General features: G+C 36.8%; 1 protein-coding gene across 1 annotated transcript; it reads right to left on the reverse strand.

Annotated features, from left to right (window-relative positions):
• Positions 1 to 413: 413 nt before the first annotated feature.
• Positions 414 to 19,718, reverse strand: stox1 (storkhead box 1). Its single transcript, XM_048204255.1, has 4 exons — positions 19,205 to 19,718; positions 4,198 to 4,350; positions 1,796 to 4,088; positions 414 to 890 (listed from the first exon to the last, which is right to left on the reverse strand). Exons 1-4 carry the CDS (start codon positions 19,515 to 19,517, stop codon positions 743 to 745), a joined length of 2,907 nt encoding a protein of 968 aa, XP_048060212.1. The 5' UTR covers positions 19,518 to 19,718; the 3' UTR covers positions 414 to 742.
• Between the last annotated feature and the right edge of the window lie 2,655 nt (positions 19,719 to 22,373).

The following is a 22,373-nucleotide window of genomic DNA, read 5'->3' on the forward strand; positions in this document are numbered from 1 at the left end:
ACATTTTGATGAATTCACAAAGTATTCATCACCATTCCACTGTACTGGAGGCCAAGCTGTTCAGATGTAGAGGTACAGATGAAAACTTTCAAGCTAATGTGAGGAACTTGGAGATTTATAGATGTATGCTTCAGGCACACATTATGATATTCATATTAGACACTCGCCTTTATAGTAAGAATACATTAAAATGTATTCTTCACAAACATTGCTTGATTTACAAATTACATTGAATGAAATATTTGGGCAATGACATCTTCGTATGCCTTTAGTACACACACCCTTATTTCTATTGCTGACAGATTTATTCATATATTTTCTCAATGCTATGTCTGTTCCCCTAAAAATGTAATTTAGTTTTGACCCCTTTAAACTGTTGTTTATTTCAGGTCAGAAGTGTATCTAACAAGACACCATTTTTAAACACTTTATTTCCACGAAATACCCGCCATTTGTACATAGCTAACAGAGGAATGACTTGAGCAGATAATTCCTTGTAATGTTCAGGCTTTCTCTCTAAACAACAAAAGACCAATGTACAAAATTATGTTAACAAAAAAAAACGTAACATTATTAATCAGTTAAAATGTACATTTGTACTGAATTAAGTATATAAAAAGCACAACCTACATTCCATTCCTAGTTTTTGTGGGGGGGCGGGGGTATTTACATTTGTTGGATTATATACATTTTTTTTACATGATATAACTATACCCAGATGCTGAGCTACATTTTAATATGTTTATACATTCATGACAGGTGTAAGCTTGAGCAGTGAACTCTGAGGGTGAATGCCATTGGAGTGGAGCTTTTCAAGGTTCTGCAGGAAGCCACGATGCTTCAGTCCATTAAGAATTGCTGAGTTACTGGAGGTTACACTCATATGTGTCCTGCAAATAGTCAGTGAAAAGGAAAATTTTAATCTGGAATGAAATAATCTGTTAAACTTTCAGATATGTATGCTACCTCTAAATGAAAGTAAATGGAAAGTGTTTAAATTCAGGCAACCATGAACCCTTAAACTGTAGTAAGTACTAACTTTGATTGCAGTATGAATACTTGAAAGTAATCTTTCAATTGTAAAAACATTATGCCTGGTTTCACAGACAGGGCTTAAACTAAGCCAGGATTAGGCTTTAGTTCAATTAGGGCATCTAAGTAGCTTTTATGAATGTGCCCTAGAAAAAAACATTACTGGTAACTGGTAAGCATCTTAAGACAAAACAATAGCTCTGACATATTTTAAGATATGTCAGTGCAAGTTACTTTTAATTAAAACAGCTCAAACATGCATTTTAGCCTAGGACTAGCTAAGCCTTGTCTGTGAAACCGGGTGTATATTTGTGACCCTGGACCACAAAACCAGTCATTTTGAAATTGAGATTTATACGTCATCTGAAAGCTGAATTAATAAGCTTTCCATTGATGATTGGTTTGTTAGGATAGGACAATATGTGTCTGAGATACAACTATTTAAAAATATCGGAATCTGAGGGTGCAAAAAAAATAAAATATTGAGAAAATCGTCTTTAAAGTTGTCCAAATGAAGTCCTTAGCAATGCATATCCACTCAAAAATCATTTTTTAATATATTTACGGAAGGAAATTTACAAAATATCCTCATGGAACATAATATTTACTTAATATCCTAATGATTTTTGGCATAAAAGAAAAATCGATAATTTTGACCCATACATTGTATTGTTGGCTATTGTGACAAATATGACTGGTTTTGTGGTCCAGGGTCACATTTATGGATCAAACATATATCTCAGATTAATAACCTTAGACTAACCTTGGAGAGTCAATCCCACTGTCAGCTGTGTAACTCTGACTCTCTGCGGTTTCTCCTGCACAGGCCCCTGTAGGGTCATTCAGGTTTGCACTGTTGTTCCCAGTATGCTCGGATGTCTCTGTTGTGCTCTGATGGCAGTCCTTCAATTCTTGGTGACTGATCCAGTTGTTAGATTTGCTAGCATCAGCTTCATCTGCAGATTTATGTATGGTCTCAGAATCAGACTCCACTTCACTTGTCTGACAGTAGTCAAAAATGCTGCTTTCCAGGGCTTCAGTATGTTCATCTGCCAAACTGGATTCATGTAGTCTTTTCCTCAGACACTGGACCTCTTGTCTGGGGCTAGCACCTTTCTGAAGGATCTGGTGATCAGAGGACTGCCACCTGTATTCATGCGGCCTGTGTGTGGTTCTGGTGGGTTTGTGATGAGCATGTTCCTCAATAAAATGGCCATCCCAGCCACCATCTGCACAGACAGATTCACGGTAACGAGCTACATTGGTTTGTGATAGCTCGCAGTCAAGTATGCATTCCTCATTCAGGCAGACAGAGCTACAACCATCCTCATCCTCCACTGCTTTCTGGTAGATGTGATGTTCATCATCTGTATACACCTCACTCTCAGTCTGGCTTGTGTTTCTGTCCAAGGTTTGACCATCCGGCAGCTGATGGCTAGTTACGTTGCCAACTTGCTGGTGCGAAGACAGCAGATCAGGACGGTGATGAGACTCTTCTTTACTGTTAAGTAGATGTAGGGAAAGTCTACGTTGAATTGTAGGTTTAGGCCATGAGAGGGGTACTTCTGTTGTATCACAATGTGAAGGATTATCTACAATGTTATTTTGGTCAGGAACATGTCTCAAGTGTCCATCCTGATGTTTCATTTCTTTTAATCTGTCATTTCTGAACTCTCTGCTTCGGACCTTATTCTCTCTCAGCTTAATTTTGTCCTCTATCCTCAATGTGCTGCTCTCAGGGTATGCTGAGCTGTAATCTCCACAAAGCTCTTGAATTGGTTGAACATCCAGAGTGGAGTCCACAGTCGGTACTCTTTCATGGACCTGTTTGCAAGGTGCATCCTTCAATGTGTGAGATTTCTCTACGCTGTCAGCCATTGCTTTGGTCCGGTGAGGATCCCAGGATTTTGACCTGTGACCTGGTCTTTCCCGCCGTCCGGCGGATGGAATCTTGGCTTCTCTCCTCCTTTGTTCTTTATGGTGGATGTTTGTTTCCACATCTCTTCCTGGCAATCCTAAAAATGGGTTGTCTATCCGTTTCTTGTAGACACATTTTGGATTCAGAATGGTACTCTCTACATTATTGTCAGGTTCATCCAAAGCAAATTCTGCTCTGAGGTGAGGCATAATCTGATCATCTTCCTCTAAATCTTTAGCATATTGGAAAGTCTTATCCTTTGCCCTTTGTTTCTCTTTGGATGAAGGTCCTCTTCTCTTGCTACGAGTAGCTCTAGGGGCTAATTTCTTCCCCACGGCCTTTGAGGTATGGTGCCTCTGCTTAGCTAGAAGAGCTTCGGTGGAAATGCCCTTGTCCACAGCTTTCTCTGTGCCTCTCTCAGCTTTCTCCTCAAGCTTCTTCATAAGAACTGTGTGCTTTACAAGATTGTCCACAGTCAGCTCTGGGTTGATCCGTTTGATGATGGCATGTTCTAGATCCCTGGGGAGGTTGTTTAAGTCATCCTCATCCCTGACAGGCCATTCCTCTGGTGGGAATTGCCCAGAGAATGTGGCATACTCTTTCTTTGGTTTGTTGTCCTTCTTCCCTGTGTTTCGTCGGAAGAGGTTAAGTCCAAATTTGCGACCAGCTTTCTCCTTGTCCTTGCGGCTTGTGTTGGTGGATTTGCTAATCTCACTGGCCTGGTAGTCTGCTGCAGTAGACGTGGACTGGTGCTGAATGGAGGGTTTGTGTTCTTTGGGCCACTTGAGGCTTTTCCCAGTGCACTCACTGATACTGATGGATTGATGGTCTTGGACAGATGGAGGTACAATGGACGGAGGGGTGAAGCAGCTGCAGGACTTACAGTGGGCCAGGACAGGCACCTCACTAGAGGTGTCCATGCAGCTCTCGTTGCTCACCAGGTACGTGATGGGAGGTGGTGAAGGCAGGTCAATGTCGCCAGAACTCCACCAATTCCTCTCTTTCACCATGTTATTGGTGATGAAGTATGTTTGAGGGGTGACTACAAAGTAGCCCTCGCCAGTGTGATAGATCTTCCTCTCCTTAATAAGTGTTCCCAATGCATTATACAGGATGTCTTGAGTGGGAATGGTCATTCCTACAAAAAAAAAAAAATGTTGGTGTAAATATAGCCATAATGAAAATTACAATAAAAATGTAACAAGGTAGTGTACGGATAAGTGAAACATTATGTAATATTGTGCTACCTGGGTGTGCTTTCATCATGTGATTGATCAATGCTTCCTGGTTTACAACCACATGGGCGGAATTCATGTCTGATATGACAGAGCACAATATTTCAGACAGTGGAATAAACTGAGACTGGGAGATTGGTGACATCTGCACAGGGGACAGATCACCTATAGGAAAAAAAAATATATAACATGGTTAGTTGGAGTGACTATCATTTAAAACATGCATTTTAAAATATATTTATACAAAATGTTCTTTAATGGATATAAAATTAAGAGACTCGAGGCATACTGAAGTCATACGAGGCAGTCTGAAGTCTGCTTTTGAAGAAAGACATAAAAAAATGGCCCTTAAAGTCATGACAGTGATGGAAAAAAACAAACCCTAAAATCCAAAGAGGTCTAAAGTTCAATTAGGAGTGTGATTGAATGATTTTTATTAAACAGCTTAATTACAGGTGGAGTATTTCAACCAATACACACGAGAAAATATGTACAGCTGAATCTCTAATGAATCTCTTTTCTTCTAAAGTCTAGAGATGTTTTTTTTCCGAGTCATTTTTTTATCTCTGAATTGACCCTTCGCAAAGACCTGCCCCCCCCCCCCACTTAGTTGCTGTTGCTTTGTCCGTCAAGCCATCCCTAGTTGATTATCAACTAGGGATGACTAGATTAATTGAACACTTGCCAAAACCGACTTTCCATTCTGTTGTTGATTAATTAACCCAGACCAGGTAAGACAAACTCTCAAACTCACCAAACTCACACCAACCTGGAAACATTATTGGTTGATTCAGATAAACACAACAGCATATTTTGAAATAATATATATATAATGTTATAAGAATATAAAGGTGAGAAAACACTCAAAGTTACCTCAAGTTTTGTAAAATATAAAATATAATTTTTACTATATTACTAGGTTTTATATACACAAAAGTAAATGAAAATCATGTTTTACAAGAAGCCACTCCTATTCCTGAAATTGCGGTTTTAGCTTCATTCATCTCATCTGCTAGTTCCCATTAAATTTCTGACTCTCTCACTTAGCAACTAATCCATTCTTCTTTGTTGTAAGAGCACTCAGAGAGTAAGATGAGTGCTCAGAGTAAGCTGAAACATGCCTTTGCTCATCGCTTTCCACTTTTGACACTGTTTTCCATGGGAAAAACATCCCGTCTAAGGTCTTAAACAGGAAACATCTCATCAAGGTCTCTGGCCACATGTAGTCTGAGAGGTGCAATGAGAGGAAAACCTGATGCATGCACTTGATAAATCCATCCTTGTCTTCCTTTATTTTCAGGAAGGTGGTGTAGGGAACAGCACATCCTTAGGTTGTCTTTGGGATGTATCTAATTGTTTAGAAGGTTTAACAGCAGAAACTACTGAACAATAAAAAAAAATTTTTAGGAGTAAGTGTGCTTCAAATAGTCTTTTCAGAGAGAAAGCGGGAAATGTTTTGCACAACAATTGAGTTCCAGCTCCAAATGAGCTGACAAAGGGCATGTGGTTTTTACGAAGGACACATGTACCCTTAATTCCCCTCTCCAGGGAAATACCCTGGGCTCATTGTATCATGAAGCTGCTCTGAAAACATTAAGACTTTTGTCACAGGAATACCTCAACAGATACCATGGCAGCCATGTCACACTGCAAATTCTGTGCAAGGAAGAAGAAGAAAGGGAGTGGGACAAGTCTCTTTGATTGCAAATTACAAATGAATATAAAAAACAAACAGTGGTTGACTTTGGAGCATAAATTAATTTGAGGATTTGAAAATCACATGCGAATGTCTTGTGCATGTCCTGGCTACTCAAATACTTACCTTGTCTTTATCACATTACCCTACAGCACTTGCCATTCATCACAAGTAATAGCAGGCATCTTTCATGATACTGAAATGTCAAACAAGGTCACCTGTGTGACCAAGTGATCACACAAAAATAAACTCTAATAGTAAATAAAGGCCATCATAAATTAGAAATAAAATATGGAAAACAAAACAAAATAATAGAAAAAATACATTTTTAAATATTTTTAGAAATGAAATTTTTTAATCATGTGATTTACAACCTGAAGACAATCTGTGAACAAGATCCACAAAATACATACATAACTTAGTCTAATTGTAATTTTTATCATATCACCACACACATAAATGGTTTTGATGATCAGGTTCAAATGTTAATAGTCAAATAGGTCAATTTGTTAGGATTGAGTTTATAAAGGATCTTTTAGTGGCTATTTTAAGAGAACCACAGAAATACCAATATTCATGTTTTTGATTTTTTTCAACCAAGGCTTTGTCAAGGGGCAGACAGATTAACCAAAACAGCTTAATTATTGTTTGAGTTTCTGATTAAAATCAACCTGGTCAGCCGTGGGCATCAACTTCACAGAATCCACAGAGGTAATTAACGTGCAAGTGCTCTGTTGATTCAAGCACCACACATATACCCCACATATAAGGTGCTCTTCTGATGAATGAGCTTGTACTAATAAATACAGGATTTGAATCTGGTAAGGGTTATTCCTTACCACAGCTGTAACCCTTACCTACACTATACTCTCTGAACCACTTAGTGGCTGGAACAACAAAAACACACAGTGGACTGTGATCCTTCGAAAGAAGGCGGGAAAGAGAAAGTGAATTAAAGGTAACTTGATAATGCCACACATGTTGTTTAACTCCCTATAGGCAACTTCCTGCCTCTAAGGAATTCTGTGCTTCATGGGTGGCTGAAATCACATGCTTTTCTAGGTGTCACACACAGGGCTGTCGTGATTATTGATTAATCATCAATAATTTGAGAAAACTGCGATAATAGTAACATTTCAATTACAATCATATTTTTCCAATCAAATAAGAGAAAATTAAGAGCTTAAAGAAATGGCATCAAATGCTCGATATTGTGTCTCCTTTTCCGGTGTGGTAGGGAGAAGCATAAAAAAGAGTCAGAGTCATAAAAGAGTCATAAAAAAGTTTTAAAAAAAAATAAGAGTAAAAAAAGAACCACACTGTTATAAAGGAAGTTTATAAAGGTTATAAATGAAGGCTTGTGGGTTTAATCGGACTGCATTATATTATATTATATTATATCTTCACAGCATTTAAGTAAATCATATGGGCATATTTTATTATAATTTCCATTCAGTGGTGGGTGTAATGCATTACTAAGTTATTAATTACTGTAATTTAATTACTTTTGCAAAAAAATCGATTACACTTTATTTTAATGTGTCTCTATTACTGTGTAATTAATCTAATAAGTACTGAGTAATATTATATAACTATTATATTAATAATATTAAATAACCACATGTACTTACTTTAGAGTTAGAATAGGATTAGGGTTTGGTTTAGGCTTAGTTGCATGTAATTATGCCTAATTGTGGTTATTACTATAGTAAATACATGTAACGTGTAACGGACATTAAAATAAAGTGTTACCAAACATTAAAATTCAAATTCATGATTGTGACAGGTAGGGCTGAAACGATTAGTCGACATTATCGACAACGTCGACAATAAAAAATTGTCGACAAATATTTTTGTTGTCGAATAGTCTCTTGATCTCATACGACCTATTTGAAGGGCCTGCAATAACGCGGTGTAACCAGTGGGGCGCTGTAGCGCAATACTGTAGTGCAGCCCTCCCGGATCCAGTCCAATAAAAGAAGTCAGTGCTTTGGAGAGCATAGTGCAAACGAAGTCGAACCCGTGAAATGTGGGAGATTAACATAGCATAAACATAACAAACATAACGTTTAGCAGAACTACAGAATACTGTCATGCAGGACCACCAACTCTCATTCAAACTCACTGTTCTCTTTTGATATAAAACGAAGTCTAAGCTTTTAAATTCAGTCAATATTACTACGGGATTCAAACAATACTTGTGGTGGTGACGCTGTTTAACGTGTGGCAGATCGCTGTAACATCTCGGTTCAAGCGGCATGTGAACCTATTCCTCTCTATTACAGCGCGAAATAAACATGAATGAACATCAAAAAGTACTTACTGAACTTACTGAAACGAATCCATCTCCATTGTAATCACTTAATCGGAGTTTTAACCGCAGAAAGAAGTCAATAAAACTTGCAAACAAATATATCACACAAAATGTAATATTTACCTCAGGAAAGCCATTCAATGACCATAAACTCGATAGTTTGTGTTTGTGTTTGTGTGTGTGTGTGTGTATATATATATATATATATATATATATATATATATATATATATATATATTGTTTTATTTACTAGTTAAAGTACAGTATAATATATTTTAACTAATTGCTAAAGTAGAATAATCGAACAAAGCTTACTGATTAATCAGTGCAATAATCGATAATTAGTCGATTAATCATTCTAATAATCGATAGATTAATCGATTATCAAAATAATCGTTTGTTGCAGCCCTAGTGACAGGCCTAGTCGCATATTAAAATGCTCGACTGTCTTAAATATGTTTTTAGCAAATACTGAAGATTTCAAAATCAAGAAAAATTCAACTAAATACTATTTTTGTAAGTTTACAATACAAATATGCCTTTTACAAAGCCATGTCAACACTAAAGAAAGTCCTGCATTATACAGGTGGAAACACTAATATCACATGCTTTGAAAGCCCAATTATTTGAACATTTCTGTGGTGAAGTGCCCTTTGAATAGTAAAAAAAAAAAAATGTCTGAATGACCTCAGAAGGTCAAGAAGTCAACTATCTCATAAAATGCCACTTTTTAAAGACATTCAAGTTCATGGTTCAAGAAAATCAGGGAGAGAGAATGACAAACTTGTGTATAATCATACAAATCAGCATGCACTAAAAGGCTTTAGCTGAGAAAGAAAATAAGTTTGATTTAGAAAAAGATATGTCCTATTCAAATAAAAAATAATCTCTTGGTGGAAACTTGCACATCCACCAAAGCTGTCTTTCCGATCACCAGACATGCCCAACCAACAGCGACCTGAACATTAAAAGGTACTTCAAAAGCCAAACCCCAACCTCTTAGATACCTTTAAAATTTAAAAACACAAAACATGATGCCCTCTATCATAACATCACTTCAGTACTTCAAAGCCAAAAAATTATGCATGCATGATAACATTTTCATGCAGAGGTCAAAGACATGCAAAAACAAGGTGATAGATCTATGTCTCAGTCACATAAAGCTTCTGTGGAGATGGTTCAGTTCCCCTTGAGTTCTTCTGCTGGAACTGAAGCATTAATCACAGTAATTGTTCATGACTTCAGACAACACCAGTCACTGCCCCTAAGGATGCTCTATTAACACGAAAAAGAATGAAGCAAGCAGAATCATGTGTTGTTTTTGGGCTAGCTGCAGTTCACTATTCAGTACGGTATTTGTGTTCTCATGCATGCACACATTCATTTCAGTCTTTGTTTTCTCAGCTTTGCATGTTGTTGGTGGACTAATTAAAATGTTTTTGTACTGTCATTAGTGGCTGATGGGTTCTCGGTCACAGCTTCTGCTATGAAGGCTTTACAACATTTTGCCTGCCATGTCAGGCCAATAAATCCAAAGAGGCCCTAAACATTTATCCCTTTTAACCACTAACAAACATTCTGTGAGAGGCGTGTTAACTATCAAGCATGTGTCCAGTGTGGTTTTGAAATGAACCACCTGTGTTAAATGTTAACCATGTCAAATGTTACAAGGGAAAAATGAAGCTCTTCTACTGATCCTCCCACAGAGGCATGATGGATGAACTCACTCTCTGGTGCGTTAGACTGATTAAAAGGGCCACTTTACAATGTTGACATGCTTCATGATACTCTGTGGACTTGTGTATTGATTAACAGAAGAAACTGCCTCATGCTGATAACACTGCTGACGAAATATGTCTCCACATTTATGTTGTCATTTTGTACAAATAGTATGCGATTTGTGGGTAGTACTTTCTATCATCATACAGCCATTTTTGACACTGACAAACTCCTGAAATAAAAAATAAAAAACGAGTGACTAAACAAACAGTCGGAAAAGTCTCGCACTCATCTGATTGATAAAAACTTCTGCAGAAAACGCAACCAATTACAATTCCTTTGTTGTACCTACTGAAGTGAATGAAAAGAAAAGTTTAAAATAATAATAGATTTCAAGTTGTACTGGAAAGTGCACATTCAATGCTATTCACGAGTGTCACAACAGCAATCCTACAGCTCCTGCACTCAGATTCAAGCAGCTGCGTAGCTTGTTTGTGGTAATGGCGAAAACTATTTTTAGAACAGCAGTGAAAATGTAAAAGTAGGCTATATATTTAAAAAAAAGTGACTGGTACTCTGCTGTGCCAAGAGACATTTCACCGGGTACTTTCGCTTTTGCCGCAGAGACCTTTTATGTCCTATAAATGTGTCGTAGGCCTATTTATGATAATCTGCACAGCTTTCAGTGAAGGATACTGTTTGAAGTTACGAAACATGGATAACTGAGATAGTAAAGAGCAGGATGTAATTAAATATTAAAAGCGCAATAAGCTGCGAAAGAGAACTGACAGGATGCTTTCTGTGCGTGCGCTCCGAGCGGAACACGGACAAGCCACAGAAAATGTCAAAATGCCGTCTTGGTGAGTATTCACGCAAACAGAAGAGGATTTATACGACTCAGGTGGTAACTTAACTCAACCTCACAGTGAAATCGCTGCTCAATTTATTCCATATTGCAGCTTATTTATTGTTTGTTGCATATTTGTTTGTTTTTAGTTGTCTATGGACATACTAAATTTACTTTTATTGAAATGTTATTGGAAATAACTTGGAAAACTGGAAATTGGAACTTGTTTTTTTTTTTGCAGTGTGGCTCTGGAAAAATGCATTAACCAATAATGAAAAATTGTCTCTTTTTTTTGTCTAAACCAATATTTTGACTTTGCGAAGAGTCACAAAAAGCCACAACAGCTCGCTTTCCTGTATTAGAGAGAGTAATGTTTTGCACATAGCATATTGTATCAGGTCTCATGAAAGGAGGTCATTATCAATTGGCAACATATCTCAGGTTTCAAGGCAAAAGACTGGGGACCCTTTTGAAGCTGATGCAAATAGGCCATGTTACCTGCCACAGGAAAAGTAAATGTTCTTAGGCCTTTTGGTCTATAGAGTTGGAGTAACAAATACCATATATCATGAAAAGCAATGTGTTTGTTATAACAATGTCTACACTACCATTCAAAAGTTTTGGGGTCAGTAAGTTTTTTTTTTTTTTTAAAGAAATTAAATACTTTAATTCAGCAAGGTTGCATTCAATTGTTCAAAAGTGACAGTAAAGATATGTATAATGTTACAAAAGATTTCTATTTCATATAAATGCTGTTCTTAAATTCTATTCATCAGAATATTCATCAGCTTTGCAATCACAGGAATAAATTAAATATATTAAAATAGAAAATTAATTGTTTTATAATTAATATTGTTAATAATATTTCACAATATTACTGTTTTAGTGTATTCTTGATCAAATAAATACAGCTTAGGCAAGCAAAAGAACCGACCCCATACTTTTGAACAATAATGATATTCTCGCAGTGATATTTGAGAGTTTGATGGGATTTGATTCAATCACTGAAATTCATAATCATGTATAGTCATGCATAATTATATGCATTACAAAGTTAAATTAAAAACTAAAACTACAGCCAAAAGGTTATCCTGATGGTCTGTGTCTATTATAACCTTTTCCTCATCCCTCAAGGAATGTCCAGGATACAGATTCATGATTTGCTTGAAGAGATGTTAATGTGTTTCATACTAGTTTTACTACTAGAAGTTAAAGGAGCCACAGTTTACAACATTCTTACACCACTAATCAAGTTCCATGCTGGTAATTTCCACCAGATGAGAATCATTTCCTCTGACCAAGGCTGAGCTACATCAGATTTTAGGTTTGTTAACCTTAGATTTGAAGGCGCTTCACATAGTGAAGCTTAATCTTAGCTGCAAACAGCTTTCATGCCAAAAGCTTACAATATCTTGATTTCAGTTAAGTAGGAGCATGGAAATGGGTTAGTCAGCTCAGGTCTACTCAACAGTACACCATTTTTTTACCTCATATGAGGAAAGTACTGTCCACTAATTGCAAACACATTAGCTGCAATGCTTAACAGTAGGAGAACGGCATAATCTTTTCATTTGTTTGTACTGGCCTAGCTCTCCACCTGGCTGTGAACTATACTTCAATATGTCATCCAGCTTAGATTTCATCAAGGATTGACTTCCTGTGTAATGGAAAAAGGATGCTGCAAGCAATATCTAACATATAGGTCAGATTCTGAATAAAGAGATGCCTTCAAATCAGGACAGACAAAGGGAAATCCATTTCAGCTCCATTCAAGGAGACATGACGAAATATCTCCGGATCACTCATGCGCACAGAAAAAAGCTCACAGACAAGCATATATACATGCCAACACACACTCACATGTGTTCAAAAAAACAGTTCCAGAGTTCCCAATCTCAAAATGAGAAGACTTATGTGCTGTGTTTGGACAGCATTAAGATGGACACATGAATTTTTGAATGTGGATATAATTGAAGTCACAGGAAGAGAAGCATTTTTCAAATGTTAAATTAGTGTCAGCAGACAGAGGGACAGAGAAGAGCTCTATGAAGGAAAAGGAAAAGAGCGTCTTGTCAGGGTTGTTTAACTACACTGACGGATAAAGGATATACATGATTTCAATGGGTGAAAAAGGCAGAAGTCTGGAAGAACTACACATGGCTGCTCATGGAAGGGTGTTTGGTTATCTTGGAAAACATTCCATTGGTTGCTTTCTTAGAAACCAGATCCAGCTCCACCTTTATCTCCCAAAACTGCATGTATATGACTCCCTTTTATTGTGACCACATGGATAAGTTAATTTACTTAAATAAACAAAAAAGCTTTCACATAAATAAACATTCTTGACATGTTTATACTGGAACCTCTGCCTGTGATGAAACTTTAATTAAATAGTAAAAAAAAATGACAATAGTTTTCTGTGGATCTATAAAGCACATGGATTATTTTATTTACTTAAAAAAATGTTAATAAATATTAATCAACATGTTTATCCTGGAATCTCTGCATCAGGAAAAACTGTGTGCCATTTAATTTCAAAGGTCCAAAATTATAACATAAACATAATATAAAACATGTGGATTATTTTATTTACTTAAAAGTTGAAATAAATGAATAGCAACCCACATGTTTGTCCTGTCTTCTCTGCTTGTGATGACACTGCATGTCATTTTTTGTTTAATTTAATTTTAAAAGTATGGAGACCCACACATGACATCCAGGGGGAAAAAAATAGGCTAAATTGTGCGCACGATTTACTAATTCGTTACCTCGATTTGCTAAATCATGAGCAGGATTTATAAATCGAGGGAACTAAATAGTAAATTGTGCGCACAATTTAGTAAATCAAGGGAACCAATTATTAATTCGTCTGCATGATTTAGTAAATTGAGGGAACGAATTAGTAATTTGTCTGCATAATTTAGTAAATCGAGGGAACGAATCAGTAAATTGTGCACACAATTTACTTCTTGCATGTCATGTGCGGGGCTCCGTAAAAAAGTTATTTTATTTTCAAAATGATAGTTTACTGTGTAATTAGTAACAAGCCACATGAATTATTCTATTTACTCAAAAACAGAAAATCTTACAATAGTTTATGTGTAAGCAAATTTCTTTCTTGCTTTTATTAGGTTTTTCCTCAAGTGAAAGAAAGATATGCTTTCATGGGAATAAGAAAGCTTTTGTTCTTTTACAAACACATGTTGGCTGAACTGTGCCTCCTCTGTTTACGGTGCGCACCTGGAAGTGTTGTGGTCAGCAATGACATCTTTGAGGAAAGCACTGGGGAGCAATGACCTCTGGTGCCTTGTTAACCAAGAGGGCAACTTTCAATGCATGAGAACCACAGGGTGTTGACCTCGGGATAAAAGAGTCCAGCACGACGCCATGTCACGGCTAATGAGCTGAGATCTGAGAGATGTGGTCTATACTGCATAAACCTCCAACAAATCAGTTTGCTTTGGTAGAGGCACTCCAGAGAACATGTATATGTTCACAGTTAGGTTTAAAGATAGCATAAATGTGCACTAACAAACATGGTTAAAAAAAATTAAGCTAAACCAGATGACAGAGTATGTTACTAAACATATCAGTGATTAATTGTGCGTAACCCTACTGAACGCCTCATTAGAACTTAGCGTAGATGTTATACCCAGCTGAGGAATGGCGGCGTGATCCAAAGCTATTCAATAAGGCAGAGACTTCAGCCATTGTAAGCACCTCAGATTTCAACAGACAGCCGGAAAAGGGTGAGGCAGCCTTGAATTTCTTGTTTCTGCTTTTCTGCTTTTTCATCATCCTAAATCACTATAGTTCAATGCACATTATTACTATGCCTCCAATTTTATACAGCTTTACTTATAAATGATGCATGGAGAATTCTAGTTCAAGGCCACAGGCCGAAGACAGAAGCATCTGAACGCATCCAAGTCCAGTTTCTGCACTGCATTACTAACTGTTCAGCTTTTCGTTTTTAGAAATCTGACAGTTAACTTGCTTTATATTTCTTATACACCTAAAGGGGTAGTTCACCAAATATTTTCTTTTCTCACCCATTTGCTGATGTTCCCAGTATTCAAAAGAAATCAAAAAGCATGTTATGTTCTATTGACGTTTTGGCTGAAATTATGACAACATGGCATTTTTGGATGTGGACACAGATGCAGGTTAGATGAAAGTTTGGTGGAGGTGAATATTTTGTGCTTCACTTAAATAATAAGAGCACGTAGGTTTGAAATGACATGAAGGTGAGTAAATGACGACAGATTTTTCATACTTATTAACTAATAAGTCACAAAAATAGTGGTCTAAAATCAACATCAATGCATTTATTGGGATTCAGGGAACATACAAAAGATGGCATACTCATAATTTGAGCTGAAAAGGTCAATGAGTATTATGAGCAAGAGGCCAAAAAAAGCAGCGCAGGCCCCAGTGAACAATCCGTCTTTTCACTTAATGTATACTGATAATCAAGAGGACAGAGAGCGAGGCAGGCTCATTCATCATCCCATCTGCTGAAGGGTAATCACAGCCACTAACCCTTTCCTGCTGACCAAACACAGGCCTAGAAAAATACTGAAAGTATTTAAAAGTACTGAATGTGGTAATATATAAGACTCTATATACTTAATGTGAAGAACGAACTGGTGCAATGCCATTTTGAACAAAATTAGGCCAAAACAAAGTTCGTTTGGAGTTTGTTTCTGAGACCAAAACAGCTTGCCAAAGCGAACTTTCTGGAAAAGTTCGCTCTGGCTGGTATAAACACCTTTATACCAGCGTGGTGATTATTTAATAGGTATAGGTGTGCTTCTGGGGCTCTTAACTGATTCATTTTCATTCGTTTTTTTTTTAAATGTTTATTACCGTAAGCTGCTTGCTTTAAAAGCAATCTATTGTTGTATAAAGTACTATAAATGAATGTGAAGTGACTTGACTGGAGTGTGGTGCAAACATATCCACATCGCTATGATCAGATGCTTTCTTAAAGAGACAGTTCACCCAAAAATGACAATTATCCCATGATTTACTCACCCACAAGCCATCCTAGGTGTATATGACTATCTTCTTTCAGACGAACATAGTTGGAGTTATATTAAAAAATATCCCTGCTCTTCCAAACTTTATAATAGTAGTTAAGGGGGAGTGGGATTTTGAAGCCCAAAAAAGTGCATCCTTCCTTAATAAAAGTAATCCATACAGCTCCAGAGGGTTAATAAAGGCCTTCTGAAGTGAAGCGATGGGTTTTTTTTTAAGATAAATATCCATATTCACAGGTCACTCTTTCTCCGTAACTCGATGTGTATGGTCTTTTACCAGAAGCTAGTTATTATAGTTTATCAAGTTTTAAATATGGATATTTTTCGCTTCGCTTCAGAAGACCACCTGGAGCCGTATGGATTACTTTTATGATGGATGGATGCACTTTTTTGGGCTTCAAAATCTCACGCCCCCTTCACTACCATTATAAAGCTTGGAAGAGATCAGTATTTTCCAATATAACTCCAATATAACTGTTTGTCTGAAAGAAGATGGTCATATACACCAAGGATGGCTTGAGAGTGTAAATCCTGGAATAATTTTCATTGTTGGGTGAACTAACCCTTTAACTGCTGTCATTTTTGTTGTGTTTATTTTGTTATTTAGTGAAAAGTGTGTGACACATATTAACATATTCATCTAAATGCCATTCCTAGCACAGTAGGGAGGCATTTGGATGTTCGCTACAAAAGGTTTTTCGAACTTTGGCGTGAGTATTATCGGGGCTTTTAAAGTGATGTTTAAAAAAGCTCCTGGAGATGTCATTTGCCATGTATCTTTCAATTTTAATCTTATTTACAGTTATATAATTTCAATACTTTTAGCAAACCATACCTAAATCTTATCTACAAGCTGACACTTCATTGCCAACACAATGTCCTGGCGCCGTCTCCAGACAACAATAAAAAATCTCTATGGTACCGCTCTGAGAATGAAACAAGGGACATCGGCTCCAGTGGTCAAGCTGTAAACCCGGCTGGTGGACAACCACTGGACAGGACATAACTCAGCACTATTGGCTCTGATGAATGGGCAATAAATTACAAAGACACTGGGGCTGGGCTTATGTCACCACAATGGACAACCTGACCTGAGGTCTCAACAATTTGTATGCGTATGAGAGTGTGCTTCCAATTTCCGAGAGAAAATGACACAAGTGAAAAAAGCTGTAGGTTTTAGCTCCCTATATTTCCAGTCCCATTATTGTGTGGTCCTAGCTCAAAAAAAGCCCCGGTTACACACTATCCTCCTCAGTGTGTTAACTTCATCGCTTGTGACAGCAGGAGCAAATGGCGGTCCTTACAATCTGGTTTATGTTTGTAGTGGGCAAACCAGACGCCCCCCAGAAGCAGCGACACCTGAGGCAACAGAAATACACAAATCACAAAAGGTCTGCCACCTCTACATGTGACCAACGAAAACAATTTCATCCTCTATCAAAACATAATAATAACCAACGCGACACTGGGCATGTACCCACACCAAATCACAATGCCCATTTTTCTTTAAAGTTAACTGCTTCAGCTGAAACCGAGCAGTGAAAATTGAGTCAGAGGAGACTCACAGCTCCCCAGAAATCATATTTCCTGTCATCTGGAAATAATGCACTTATGTTGCACGCACACATTTACGCCTAAAGCATGTTGAGGTCTCATGGGGAATTGCTGGTCAGGTTAGGTTAAGAGGCCACCTTCTACAGCGAACGGAAATTATGTGGTTTTCTATTATAGCTGAGGAAAAACAATCCGGGGACCTTTAGAGACACTGGAGGAAGAGGCATTCATGAGGACAGTGGAGTATGTGTGGATCCCCTATAGAGCAGGAGGATCCCTATAGAGATCTGCTGGGGAATGTCCACAAACACAAATGAAGGTTATATTTTGATTTTCTAATGAAATCTGTCAATGTCAGGAAGAATCTTTGAGATGATAAAAAGGAGAAATCATTTAATCTATCTTAAAACACACCAAGTGCCAAGTTCTTAGAAATAAATATTAATGTCAGTTTAACATTTATATTGCTTTCTACAAAGACTTTGACTCTAAAAATGTCAAATGGTGTAACCATCACATAAAAAGTACTAATACACTTTCTGTGCATTTAAATGCATACGAGTAAACGCAACTTAATCATTATCCTTAAAACAGTTTTCAAACATATGATTCAAGATACAACTTTTTTGATTCATGCATATGAAAAAGTGTTAGGGATACTCCATTTGACTTGAAGAAAACATCTTTTCAAAAAATATGTAATTTTCTTTAAAAAAACAAAAACATAATGACCTGTCATGAGGGTCTAAAGGGGTCCATCATCTCCATTTTACGGTTTTCTTGGCTTACTTTATGTTGATTTCAATGCACTGAATTTGATTTGGTAGACAAAATGCTTTCAAATATGTGACCCTGGACCACAAAACCAGTATACGGGTATATTTGTCACAATAGCCAACAATACACTCTATGGGTCAAACTTATTGATTTTTCTTTTATGCCAAAAATCATTAGGATTTTAAGTAAAGATCATGTTCCATGAAGATATTTTGTAAATGTCCTACTGTAAATATATCCAAACGTATTTTTGTGAGTGGATATGCATTGCTAAGGACTTCATTTGGACAAATTTAAAGGCGATTTTCCCAATATTTTGATTTTTTTGCACCCTCAGATTCCAGATTTTCAAATAGTTGTATCTCGGCCAAATATTGTCCTATCCTAACAAACCATACATCAATGGAAAGCTTATTTATTCAAAATAAATGACCCTTATAACTGGTTTTGTGGTCACATATGTATTTAAATATTTTTTTCAAATAGTCATTCTTATTTTTTAAAACAAAGCTTTGGTATTTTAGAAATAATAATAAAAGAGATTATATCAAACTACTTATGAAAATATTTTAATTGATTCATAAATGAATAAAATGTCAGCCTTTTAATAAAGTTCGACTTTTCAATGTCATTTAATTAATTTTAAAAAAAGTTTAACATTGAAGAGATGTTTTTTTTTTTTTTTTTTTTTTAATGAAATAACTTACTAGATCCAGACACAAGAATGAGTCATTCATCATAACTTTCAGTATAGTATTAATGGTCAAAACAAAGTGTTAAGCATGCATGTCTGCTTTACCAACACGGCCAAAGGTGTTCTTTTCACATTTCACAATGTCACTCATCAACAAAGCGCTAAGAAAACTTAAATCCAAAGCCTTCCTCAGATTTCGCTCTCGTGGGACTCACTTCTGTAGTGCCATATCGCGTTCAGTTATGTCTGCAGTGACCATGAGCTGCAGACAAAGCTTTGGGGCGATCAAAATGATCATTTATGATTGAGTGACCGCGGTTCCACATCTTATAACACCCCAGCACATCTTATAAACAGCCAAATGCCGATCACCTACCCACTGCTTTGATAGTGTATCCTTTGGGTGACCTCAGCGCCCTACGCATCCACGCTTCCCTCAACACCTCCAAGTTATTGGCATTGCCCTGCACGAGCAGCACGTAGTTCTCCAGCCATCCCTGGAAGGAAACTTCCGCCACCGCTTTCACGAGTCTTTTATTCCAGAAACTTCGTGAATTTTGCGACTTAAAATCCGCAAACACGTCCTGTCCGTTAGTGTTGCTCGCGCTGAATTTGATGTCCTCGTCCCGGCAGAGAACAACAGCGAGCGACGCGGCTGACAGTTGGACCGAGCGGTGCTGTACAGACATTTCTGCCTTCACATGAACCTCAATCTACATGTAGTTCTGGGAATGAGACATCATAATTCGGTTTACTTAATCCAACAACTCAGTTTGAATGTGTCACATTTCTGGAGAGCAGGACGCCGCCCCGTATGTCTCGACTCGGCATGTGTACGTCGGTGTCTACGGGCTTCCAAGGCAACCGCCGCTGCTGACTAACTGACGCAGGGGAGGCGCGAGGCAGCGCACCAATGAAAACGCTCCTTTAATTATAGGGGCGTGTTCGCGTCTGGACTCCCGCTGAAAAGAATCTACAGGTAGTAAACAAACAGTGCAAGGAAAATGGCTGGTGGTTAGTGAGGTATTTATTCAGAGATTGTGCATTTTTGTCATTAAACCACAACAGCGCGTTAGTGTGATGATCAAACACATCTTTATTACATTTTATAAATGCATATTCTTCGAGCACTAAGACAATTTTGCTTAAATGATTAGTTCACTTTCAAATTATTTTTTTCTGATAATTTACTCACCCCCATGTCATCCAAGATGTTCATGTCTTTCTTTCTTCATTCTACATTTCTTTCTTCTTTCTTATTCTCCTTATAGTGGACTTCAATGGTCTCCAAATGGTTAACGGTCAGAATTACAGTTTCAGCGCAGCTACAAAGGGCTTTAAATGATACCAGACGAGGAATAAGGGTCTTGTCTAGCGAAATGATCGTCCATTTAAAAAAAAAATAAATAATTATATGCTTTATATAAACAAATGATCACCTTGCAAGTGGTTCCACCAAAACCGCACTTTCGTATTCTTCAAAAACTTACGGAACGAACGCAGCGCCAGTTCCATTTTTTCTGTAAGTAGAATAGGGAAGGCGTAGGACATACAGCATAAGCTTTTTGAAGAATACGAAAGTGCGGTTTTAGCGGAATCATTTAGATCATTTCGCTAGATAAGACCTTTATTCCTCGTCTGGTATCGTTTAAAGCCCTTTGAAGCTGCACTGAAACTGTAATTTTGACCTTCAACCGTTTTGAGGCCATTGAAGTCCACTATAAGGAGAATAATCCTGGAATGTTTTCATCAAAAACCTTAATTTCTTTTCAACTGAAAGACATGGACATCTTGGATGACATGGGGGTGAGTAAATTATCAGGAACATTTTATTTGAAAGTGAACTCATCCTTTAAGTTCTGCAGCAAAGAAGCAAAATACGTTCAGACATTGCATTATTCCATGCTTTCTTCTACCTTACATGGTGCAGTGGAGCTAAATTTTTATGTCAATTTCTATAGGAACAAACCTTAAAATTTTGGTTGCACAAATTTTTTTAAACTTTTCCACAGTTATTGGCAAAAAAAAGAGTAGGCTATATGGAGGAAGTGGTCACAATGGAAACATTAAACTCTGTTTTAGGATGTTGAGCAAAATATAAATATAAACCACTAAAACAATTCATGAAAAAGCACAAATGTAAATATATATTAACTCATTGCTTTGTCCAAAAAAAAATATTGTATGTAATTAATAAATTAATAATACATTTATGGCATTCAAAGCAACTTTCCCAAGTAAACATTTTACAATTTGCTTTATCAAACATATTTTGATATTTGAGATTTTAGTTTGGAGAACAGATTTCATAAAATTATAATTTAAGAGGGTTTTTAACTAGGTGTTTGAAACCCCTGCCAGAGAAACACACTTTTGTGTAAATGGACTTTTGACTCAAAACCTTATAGTTATACGAGATATAGCTCTTGAGACAACTTTCTCATGTGACAACTAGCCCCAGTCTCCCCTATATGAATACTGAGACTTAAATATATCACAAATTACACAGACCGTTGTTTTGAAACCTGTTCACATTAAAAAAAAAATAGTTTTGACATCTGAAATCTAGTGCAAAGTTTAAACTCTAGCTTTGTCTTGTGTATTAGATGACTGAAATCAAACCTAAAGGTCTGGTATATGACAGACAGATCAAAAGATGGCTGAAATGTATGTATGACCATAGGGCGAAGGTCTGGCAGTGGAACAGGATATTCTGTTTCCTCCGTGAATGTAAAGAATACATTCCCTCTTCCCACCATAAATCATGTTAAAGGTAGACGTGCATGACGGCACACTCTTTGGAAGGTTGCCATACAAAGCATTTAAAGACCCCTTCCAGTCTTCATGTTAAATGAATAAGACCTTGTGTCTTCATGCATCTGTGTTTTAAAATGAGTCAAAGCATCTGTTCTGACCACAACCACATCAGGACTGGTCATGGTCTTTGTATATATCCAGTTTCTCCAAGGTCAATTTGATTCAAAGCTTTAATGCTCTGGCAAAGAATTCAGAATTGGTTAAAGAACTTAACCAACATGCTCTTTTTAGAGATTATGTGAAAGCATAGATTTAATCATGCATTGTGTATATTTAATATATATTCCTTTCATCCAAGATCCAGTTTTCAAATTCCATCTTCACAGATGTTCTCATTATCTTTTCAGAAGAATTTTAAAGTTATGATGTCCACAGGGGAATGAAATGGTTAGAGCTAATAGACTGGTGAGTATTGTTGACCTATTACTCTTAAAATAAAGGTTCCAAAAGATTTAGAAAGGTTTAAAGGTTTAACCCTAGGGTTCTTGACTCAATTTTAAAGAATGCTTTATTGCAAAAGTGTTCTATATAAGGAGAAATGTCTTAAATAATTGCATAATGGGGTGTAACAATATATCGTGCCACAGTATATCACAATACAACAATGCCACAATATGTACTGTGTATAGTTCACCCAAAATGAAAATTACTTTGTGAGAAAAAATTCAAGTTTACAGAGTTTTAGTGTCAGTACTATATTTTTGAATATAATGTAAAATAATGCAATG

The sequence above is a fragment of the Megalobrama amblycephala genome, linkage group LG10 (genome assembly GCF_018812025.1).
Source record: "Megalobrama amblycephala isolate DHTTF-2021 linkage group LG10, ASM1881202v1, whole genome shotgun sequence".
In the NCBI taxonomy this organism is placed as follows: Eukaryota; Metazoa; Chordata; class Actinopteri; order Cypriniformes; family Xenocyprididae; genus Megalobrama; species Megalobrama amblycephala.